Source organism: Neltuma alba, unplaced genomic scaffold (assembly GCF_004799145.2).
Source record: "Neltuma alba isolate B1F8T4 unplaced genomic scaffold, ASM479914v2 tig00010661_pilon, whole genome shotgun sequence".
In the NCBI taxonomy this organism is placed as follows: domain Eukaryota; kingdom Viridiplantae; phylum Streptophyta; class Magnoliopsida; order Fabales; family Fabaceae; genus Neltuma; species Neltuma alba.
This window is the reverse complement of record NW_021635506.1, coordinates 137130-147366: the sequence shown is the minus strand read 5'-3', so window position 1 is coordinate 147366 and position 10237 is coordinate 137130. Positions and strand designations below refer to the sequence as shown.

General features: G+C 36.1%; 1 protein-coding gene across 2 annotated transcripts; it reads left to right on the top strand.

The window, feature by feature from the left end:
• The first annotated feature begins 489 nt into the window (after nt 1-489).
• Nucleotides 490-9974, top strand: LOC114758018 (probable cytosolic oligopeptidase A). Of its 2 annotated transcripts, XM_028947019.1 has the most exons (18): nt 490-863; nt 1012-1179; nt 1479-1602; nt 2261-2337; nt 2933-3076; nt 3201-3431; nt 3498-3588; nt 3945-4066; nt 4731-4838; nt 4920-5165; nt 5866-6011; nt 6448-6565; nt 7849-8008; nt 8114-8145; nt 8252-8317; nt 9272-9343; nt 9508-9617; nt 9692-9974. In XM_028947019.1, exons 1-17 carry the CDS (start codon nt 504-506, stop codon nt 9586-9588), a joined length of 2346 nt encoding a protein of 781 aa, XP_028802852.1. In that variant the 5' UTR covers nt 490-503; the 3' UTR covers nt 9589-9617; nt 9692-9974. The 2 variants fall into 2 exon arrangements, with proteins under 2 accessions (XP_028802852.1, XP_028802851.1); XM_028947018.1 differs by having other exon boundaries at nt 9508-9974.
• Nucleotides 9975-10237: the final 263 nt, after the last annotated feature.

Here is a 10237-nt window from a genome sequence, read left to right as displayed (position 1 = left end):
GTAGATACCTGTGACTGATTATGCTGTGAAAAATAAAAATGAAAACCATTTTGGAGGTATTTATACTTTTTTTTTCAATTTTCAATTTAATACTTACACCTTTTTTTTTTAATTAAATCATTAATTTTGCTCTATCAATATCACTAACTCTTATATGGAGACTAAAAATATTAACAGAATAAAGTGATAAAAGCTAATGTTGTTGAAAAAAAGTAAAATTAAATTACTTAATTAAGGGAAAAAAACATAGATACTGAATTAAAAATAAAAAAAAATATAGTTGCTTCTAATATGATTTTAAAATGAAAACGTAAAAAGCCGAGAGACAAACATCTGCGAGCATTTTTTCTCCCGCTTTTTGACTGAAGTTAATGAAGTTCAGGCGATTGCCATGGCCATGGATATTTGGCATGAGTCAAGGTCCATCCGAGGATTTTTCTCGCGGAACATTGGAATAACGTAAAAGGATGAGGGACAGATCCCTGCTAGGTGCCCTTCTTATAATGAACGTGCTCATGGCTACGCGCTTCCCTCTCTGTCGTTCCATCCAACCTCTCCTTAAGCGTACTACTCACTCTCGTCTTTACTCCAAAGCCCCCAAACATTTCCCCCAGTCTCATTCTTGTCCTCTTTGGTCTTCTTCCTTCTCCTTTTGCCTTGAAGCCATTCACAAGTCCACTGCACCTCTGTCCTTCTCTCGCTCCTTCACTTGCTCTTCCGTTTCTGCACCATCGATGGCTACCCCTCCATTAGAGGAGACCCCTGAAGGAAACCCACTTCTTAAGGACTTTGAGTTTCCCCCTTTTGATGTTGTCGAAGCTAAACACGTTCGACCTGGGATTCGGGTCCTCCTGAAGAAGCTGGTTTGATTTTTTCCCCTGCCCTTCTGTCATGTTGGATTCTTCTTTCGATTGTGTTTGTTAGTGTGGTTGCTTGATTGCGTTCGCGATGATCGGATCCTCCGATTTTATGCCATCGATTTTGACTGCATGCGTGAACGTGGGTTTTTAGGAAGTTGATTTGGAGGAATTGGAGCGTACGGTGGAGCCTTCGTGGCCCAAGCTGGTCGAACCATTGGAGAGGATTTTAGACCGGTTGCTCGTTGTTTGGGGAATTGTCAATCATCTCAAGGCCGTCAAGGACAATTCCGACCTCCGTTCTGCCATTGAAGATGTTCAGGTATTTTTCTGTTTTTGTTGTCATCATTTTGGTCGGCCAAACTTGTGGATTCGTAATGCCATACCTTTATATGAAAACTTGATTTGTGGTTTATCACGCAATGCTTAATGGAGGTTGATGCATTTGCTGCGCTCTTGATATCTGAGTATTTCTCATATTGCACGATGTTAATCTGTTTCCTTTTATCTATATCTACTGGCTGATCACATGAGTACTTTTGGTTTTGGTTAGCGTGTTTCTTTCGGGAACTTAATGGGCACCACTTTTATGTGCTAACAACGCTTGACTGTGGTTTGCAGGCGGAAAAGGTTAAGTTTCTTCTTAGGGTGGGGCAAAGCAAACCTATCTATAATGCATTCAAAGCTATTCGACAGTCTCCCGATTGGCAAACATTAAGTGATGCTCGGAAACGTATAGTTGAAAGTCAGTAATTTAAAAATCTCACGCTACTGTTCTTGTGACTGTTTAGTCTCTGTTGGCATGTTATTTTTCATGCTTAGTTGCTTGAGTTGCTCTCTGGGTTACATAGAAGTGCCTGTTCACATCTTGTGTATACTTATTTCACTACTTGGAGAATGTCTCTGCAGTTTTATGATAAATATTCTTTTTGAAACTTTTTTATTTTCACCAGATGTTAACTCAATCAGGTGGTTAGGTTTTAGGTAGAAGGAGGTAGTTCGAGCTTCTCCTTGGCTCCCCACTGAACAGAAAATTGAGCAGACGATTCGCTATGTTTTTGGTCTTCTGAACTCTGATAGTTATGTATTAGTTGTAAAGATGATGTTTATTCAAATTTTGTCAAAGTATGTATTTTGGTGTGAATTGTCTCATGAATTTTCTCTCATCTAATATCGGGCTTCTTAGCTTTAAGTGTCTGCCTCTGACTCTGTATTCTACTTATTGGTGTCTAAATTTTGTTCTACAATATCTGCATGAATTGTCATGCAAGTTGTTAAATAAGTTATATATTGAAGCATAATTTCGGAGCGTTCACTTCCTTTCTACTTGGACATACAAATATATTGTGTGGGACTTTTGTAATCTCATTTTATTAAGTGGCAATTTTACTTGTGCGCTCCAGACCAAATTAAGGAGGCTGTTCTTGCTGGTGTTGCTCTTGAAGATGATAAAAGAGAGCAATTTAATGAAATTGAACAGGTTAGCTTTTGTGACAGTGGAAGTATGACAAGTTGTTATATGTGACGTGGAATTTGTTCCTCCTTGTTTATTTGTAAATTTTTTTTTTTTGGGGGTTATTACTTGCTAAAACGAGAGCTTTGGGTTTTGGTTAAAATTCTTGTCTCTTTTAAAAGGAAGCAACTGAACTTCTGAATGGTGTAAGTTGAAGTCATCGGATTGCAACTTTCCGTATTTTGAAAGTTTGAACAAGATAAGCAGCATGAACTGGTATTACTAGTCCCCGCGTCGAAAAGTTAAAGCCTAAATAAAGATGGGATAGGAATTATAATGAATTTTTGAAAATTTAAATTGTGGTTTTCTGGGTTTTGCTTTAATATGTCAACCGCAACATTCTAAATGTGCTGTCTATGAAGTTCAGTGATATCACACTCTGTAAGGCTTTTAGTATGCAATATGATAAAAGCTTGGCTGTAGTCTCTGTAGACGGAGTTACTGTAAGTTTCTTGATGAAAGTTGGTAATTGTTACAATCACCCGTTGGTTTTCAACTAAAATTGCCTTTTGTTTTACCTCTGCGTGTGTTTCAATTGTGCTTACCATGATTTCATATGCAGGAGCTGGAAAAGTTATCACAAAAATTTGGGGAGAATGTTCTGGATGCTACAAAGAAGTTTGAAAAATTAATCACGGATAAGAAAGAGATAGAAGGATTACCTGCTACTGCTCTTGGATTGGCTGCGCAAAGTGCAGTGTCTAAGGTATGTCTTGTTGACATAATATTTATTATCACTCTTTGATTTATTCAGCTATGAGTATTAACTGATTCCTAAACTCATGGAAATTGGTTGCCTTATCAAATGCTAATATGACCTGTGAGTGCAGGGGCATGAAAATGCCACAGCTGAGAATGGGCCTTGGGTAATCACATTGGATGCTCCGAGTTATATGGCTGTTATGCAACATGCTCAGAATCGATCCTTGCGAGAGGAAGTTTATCAGGCATATGTAAAACGAGCATCTAGTGGAGATCTGGATAACACAGAAATCATTGACCAAATTTTAAAGCTTAGGTTGGAGAAGGCCAAGCTTCTCAACTACAATAACTATGCTGAGGTATAATATTTTCATATTGAGAATTACGTTGAGTCCTATTGTAGGTTGCTAATGTGTAACCGACAGGTAAGCATGGCAACTAAAATGGCCACTGTTGATAAAGCAGAAGAACTTCTAGAAAAGCTTCGCAGAGCTTCTTGGGATCCTGCTGTGCAAGGTAGTTTCTAATGTGTTTTGTTATGATGTTTGGATCATATCCCAAATTGCATCTAATTCTTGGCTTGTTCTTAGTTTTGTGTGGGCATTTTTTGTTTCAAATATTTCTCCATTTTTGGTTTCAAATTGATGGCTGGATTCTCCATTTTGTGTTTCAAATATTTCTGTTGGCAGTTAAGAGAAACATTTTTTTCCCTAAAATATAGTAAAGAACTATGTGTCCTCGAATTCTGATATCTTTGATGTTTCATACATCCCAAGTTATGGTCTCCTTTAAAATGCAACTCACATTATTGTTATTTTAGTCCTTTCTTTTTGTCATGCAAGAATATAAGTGTTGTATGCTTTTACCTGCAGATTTGGAAGACCTTAAGCAATTCTCCAAAAGTCAAGGTGCACCAGAAGCTGCTGATTTGACACATTGGGATATGGGCTTTTGGAGTGAGAGGCTCCGTGAATCAAAATTTGACATTAATGAGGTTGCTCTCTCTCTCTCTCTCTCTCACATGCACGCTTGCGCGTGATCGCATGCCTGCACAGATAGGAAATTGGCATGAGTAGGACACTTTGAATACATGAAGTGACCATTGACGGGAAGACGTGATAGCGAAATTTGAAATGTTTACAACACTGTTCAAAGTTTATTCAACATTTATTTTTGGCGAGTTCATCATGTTTGTTCTGTTATACCTTTTAAATTCTGAATAAGAGTACGGCGTAGGGTTTAATTAGAGCAGGACAAAATTTTATGGGCCTCTCTCAAGTTATGGGTCCAATTGATTGTGTCAACATCTGTCATTAATTAGGTGATCTGAGTGCTCTGAAGTATTTCAAGCTGGACAGAGTTGACTGTCACTCATTTTTATTTATGACAGCCATATTAAGAATATCTTCCTCAATCCTAGTGGATGGCCTGATAATCTTTGTTTAGTCTATTGAATGATGAATGGACTGTTTCAAGGTTCTGTTTGTTTTAATCATATTTCATCTTTACCTTTGTAATTGAAGCTATTAATCATTGTATGATAATGAACATGCTACTTCAAGGCTGTTACTTATGATAGTATTTTAGCCTTTCTTTTGTTATCAAGAAAGTTTTGATCTGCAATATGAAGCTCAGATTTCTGGTGTTGTGTCATGCAGGAAGAACTGCGTCCATATTTCTCTCTGCCTAAGGTTATGGATGGACTTTTTAACCTTGCAAAAACACTTTTTGGCATTGAAATTGAGCCAGCTGATGGCCTAGCACCGGTAATAAAGTGCAAATATTCTTAGTTCCTTGTACATGGTAACATCTGTCCTAAAAACTGACTCATGAATATTCCTATACAGGTCTGGAATAAAGACGTCAGATTCTATCGTGTTAAAGATTCTTCAGGCAGTCCTACTGCATACTTCTATTTTGATCCATATAGCCGTCCTTCTGAGAAAAGACAAGGTGCATGGATGGATGAAGTTTTTGCTCGCAGTCGTGTATTATCACATGATGGTACCACTGCAAGGTTGCCTATTGCCCACATGGTGTGTAATCAGACACCACCTGTAGGGGACAAGCCAAGTTTAATGACATTCCGTGAGGTGACTTCAGTTTCCTTTATTGTATTCATTTGTTTATCTTTTGCACCTGCAATAGTTACTGTAGCAATGTGTAAAACAACCATGTTATTCAGCTTATGCCAAGCTCTCTCTCTCTCTCTCTCTCTCTATCTATATTCCTCCATTTAAGAAGTTCATTTCTACGCTAGTTGCTACTGGGAGTGTTTGATCTGATGCACCTGGAAATGCTCAACTTGCTCAACTTAGGATCCTGTGATTCTTAATTATGAGTGTGAAATCAATCATGTCAAGGTCTTTAAAGTTTAAAGTGAAACGTGGATGAAACTAACGCTTATCAGTAACACCAAAGTTCTATATTGTATATCTTGTTAATAATTAATAAATAATTCATGGTTCAACCAATATCTTGCGGATTGGGAGGTGCTAGGGAACTGTCTTGACTGAGTAATTGCCCCTCTTCAATTCAAATTTTGACTTGATTTGGTTACCAGAAAAATTCATGTTGCAAACAAGTCATACTATTAAACATTCTCATGCTTCTGCCAATTGTTATACAATCCACACAACAATTGACTGATCCTGACAAACTCACTTATCATTAAGTTTACACGAGTTACAATGAAGTATTGAAAATTCTAATTATGCAATGAGCAGCATATTGTCATTTGTTTTAATGGGGTGACAAATTACTACTCCTTTACTTTCCTGTCCTCTTTCTCAGGTTGAGACTGTCTTCCATGAATTTGGGCATGCACTTCAACATATGCTCACCAAGCAGGATGAGGGTCTGGTTGCTGGTATCCGAGGGATAGAGTGGGATGCTGTTGAATTACCTTCTCAATTCATGGAAAACTGGTGTTACCATAGGTAATTAAGAATACAGTTTCATGGTATTTAAAAATTTCTTTGTTGCTATAATCCTGACTATTGTTTTAACCAGACATGGATGTACACCTAATGTATATAATATGTGCTCCAGCCTTGTTTTGATTGAAGTAAATGGCAGCTTCTGACAAATCAGTTCTTTTCAACATTTCATTGTGCTTATGGTGCTTTATGCTCTTGATTTATAAATTACCTCCCCTTTCTTCATCTTTTGGATTAAGAGGGAAAATCACTGGGCCGTCTACAGGTGGTATCCAGTGCTTTGGTCCATCTTAGCACCATATTAATAATTCATTCATGTGGTGATTTTTATTGTAGACTGACACCGTAACATTTTATTGAATTTAATGATTTTTTTTTTAAATTTTAATAAAATATGATGTATCCAAGACATTTATGATTTTTTGGCCCCTAACAGAGAGACTTTAATGGGCATTGCAAAGCACTTTGAAACTGGCGAGAGTCTCCCTGAAGATATATATTTGAAACTTGTTGCTGCTAGGACCTTCCGTGCTGGCAGTCTAAGTCTTCGACAGGTCATTATAGTACATTGGCTAATTATTACTTTTCTGTATCTCTTGTGCTTGGAAGTTACTTCTATTACTCTCGCTAATTTGGCATTTAAGTTTTGGTCCTGTTCTTGATGGCGTTGTATGGTATTTGCCTTTTTGAGGATAAGATAGAAAAAAGGCATTTAGCTTTTTGTGTTTTTTTTTTTTTTTTGGGCCAATTGTATGTTGAGGACTTACCTTTGTTAATATGATTAATTAAAAAAATTTGTGCAATTAGAACAAAAATTTATCCTTTGTTTCCACTTCTTTTGGAACGTATTTTTGTCTTTTTTGGCTGTTTTGGTTTTTTTAGCATCAGGAATGGTTTAAGATGTCTCTATTCATTGTTTATTTGGGGGCAGGGAGGAAATTTTCATTTTCCAGGATTAGTCATAATGCTTGTATCGGGCATTTAAAATGTGACGGAAACACAAACACAGACGTACTTGTCATAGGTTCTGTGAGAGTTTCAGTACGAAGTCCTTGCTGCAATTGCTTGTCTTTGAAAAGGAAAGATTTTTTTCCCCCCAAAACTTTTTGTGTTGTCTCTAGTTGTATTGAATTGCTATTAGACTAGCAATGCTATATGATAATGAATTGGGCTTTAAAGGAACAATAAGAAAATAAAGTTGAAGTACTGGAGATGAAGATTTGGAGATTGATGTATGGGTTTACAAGAAAAAATAAGATTTATAATGAACTTATACGAGGAAGAGTTGGCATGGTATCTATTGAGGAGAAAATGGTAAACAATTGTTTAAGGTGGTTTGGACATGTATAAATAAAGCTGTTGGAGGTGCCAGTGAGAAAGGTGGAGTAGATAATTTTGAGTTAATGAAGAAGGGTAAAGGAAGGCAAAAGAGAACACTCGACGAAGTTATTAAACTGAACTTCTTGGTTAACAATTTATCCAAATATTTGATTGTTGACAGAGTATAGTGGCGTCATGCAATCTATGTAGCTTATTCCATCTAGTGGATAAGGCTTGCTGTTGCTGTCTCTAGTTATGTGTTTGAAGGGCAGAATTATATTGATTACATATCCCGTGAAGAAAAATGGTTATAAAATGGAAATTATGATTGCATTAATCATAAGGCCATTTCCTTGGGCTCTATTTCAGTAACCTATTTAACCTTTATGCTTCAATATTTTATCCAGATTGCATAGTTTATTTGCCATTTTTGACTTTGCTGTCCATATTACATAAGTTATGTCTTTAAATAGATGACATGACTTCTGATTTATTACCCGTAAAATATGACTTGCAGTTAAGATTTGCAAGTTTAGATTTGGAGCTCCATACAAAATATGTTCCTGGGGGATCTGAATCTATCTATGATGTTGACCGGAGAGTTTCTGAGCGAACTCAAGTGCTTCCTCCATTCCCAGAAGATAGGTTCCTATGCAGTTTTAGCCATATATTTGCAGGTTTGTTCTGCTTGTATATTTTTGAAACCATGTTTTGTTACTTGTTTGCTACTCTGTCCCTGAAACCTAACATGATGTGTATGTTTTGGGTTCTGCTATGGTTAGGTGGCTATGCAGCTGGATACTACAGTTACAAGGTATTCTGAATTGTTTTAATGTTGAAGCATGTTTCTGAGGTTGAGGCACTTTGAAAATGTGATCCCCTTTTAATTATATCTTATGACGAATTTCTTTGCTATGCAGTGGGCTGAGGTGCTGTCTGCAGACGCTTTCTCTGCATTCGAGGATGCTGGATTGGATGACCAGAAGGTATCACTGAAAGCACTGTCAATAAGGATTGAGTTTTGACTAATAAGATTGTCTGTGTTTAGTCTTCTAAATCTCCCATTCTGAGTCTACTAATAAAACAAGCTAGTTTTTAGCAACTAGAAGATAATTAGAATGGCCTATGAATATTTATTGCCTGTTCGTTTTTCCCCCTGATAAGAAACTGTTAAAGCAAAAAACATTCATGTAATTTACTATTTTTATTTCTTTGATGTATGATGTCCCATTTAAAACATAACAAGTGTATGGTTCTCTAATAATATTATGACAAGTTTGTGGTTGTTGCAGGCTTGCAGCAAGCTGTGTTTTTCCATTAAACAATGTCATAGTATTATTGAAGGATGTATGATGGACTAAGGGATAAAGGATAATTTAGATTATTTGATTATGCCCCTAAGATGTTTAGGCATCTGTTTTATTAAGATTATGATATTTTGTTTAAATGAGGATATTTATATTATCTTATTGATTTTTTTTTTTGGAATAAGGATTAATCAGGATGTAGTAAGGTTTACATTTATCTTATTATTTTCTTATCTTTTAGGACATTTTTAGATTTTATTATTTTAAAAAATTGACTTAGGGCTGTATAATAGCCCTAGGGTTTTCATAATCATTAGACCTTTGGTGATTTAATCAATATTGAATATTTGAGTTCTCTTTCTCCACCTCAATTTCTGCTTATGTTTGCAATATTTTAATTGGGTTACATTATAACAAAGTAAATACGGAACTGCACTTAGTCTAATCTTTTCTGTAACTGATGATATACCATAAAAAACTTAGTGTAATCTTTTCTTGTCATTACACTCGCAAACGATTTGTGATTTTAGATGTTTGTCATTGTCAAACTTTGAAACTTGTCGTAGTGTTCTGCTGTTCCCCCTTGTTACTTGTTTACCTCTGAGCTGTGACTATCATTATGCATTTTGATAGGCCGTGAAAGAAACAGGGAAGAGGTTCCGAGAGACCATTCTTGCTCTTGGTGGTGGCAAGGCACCACTGGAGGTACCTCCGAACTGCTCTTCATTAATCTTGTTTTTTCTTTTTTAAGTTTGTTAGTAGAAAGAAGTAGAAAGATTTCCTAAGAATCATCACAGCCAATGTGGCTATCCTTTTGTTGATTAAGCATCTTGATGTTTTTATCTAATGCCTTGAGCATGTGCATGCAGGTCTTTGTACAATTCCGGGGCAGAGAACCAACACCAGACGCATTGCTCAGGCACAATGGCCTTTTACCAGTTGCAGCTTGATATCGTTGATCTTCAATATGCTTGGTTAGGTAGAGACAGGCGGTTGAGCTTGAATGTTTTTTTATTTCGTGGCCTAACCTTTTTTTTTTTTTCTATATACGAGGTTTGGAAAATGCAGACTTGTTTCACAGGTCTTCGTGTCGTCCAAACTTTTGGATCCTGTCCCATTGTAGTGTTAGTATGCAAGGAGAAGTTCTTATTGAGTGAATAATTTGTAACATGGGATCACAGCTGCTTGGAGATTCAACTAAAAAGTGAATGCAAGTAGAAGCTCTCTTGGTTCCATAGTATTGGTTGTTTCGACACATTTGAGAACTGAGATGTCCGCTTTTTCTGTTATATATTTAGCAGCTTGATTATGAAGATAAATTTCAGTCATTGGTAAATTCATTCTTAATTTGTAATTTGCAAAATTATCCCTTCAATTAAAATCTTATTGAATTTAAATCAATTTATTTATTTCTCTATTAGATAAATAAATAAATGGAGACTTTATAAATGATAAATTTAAGGTGATAGTGATACTGTTATTGAAGGTATTAATGTGAAAACTTGATAACTGCCAAGAGTATTGTTCTATGGTTTAAATTTTTGAAGGGTATTGTTGGCAGAAAAAATTGATTATCCTTAGGAAAAAGGATTTGTATAT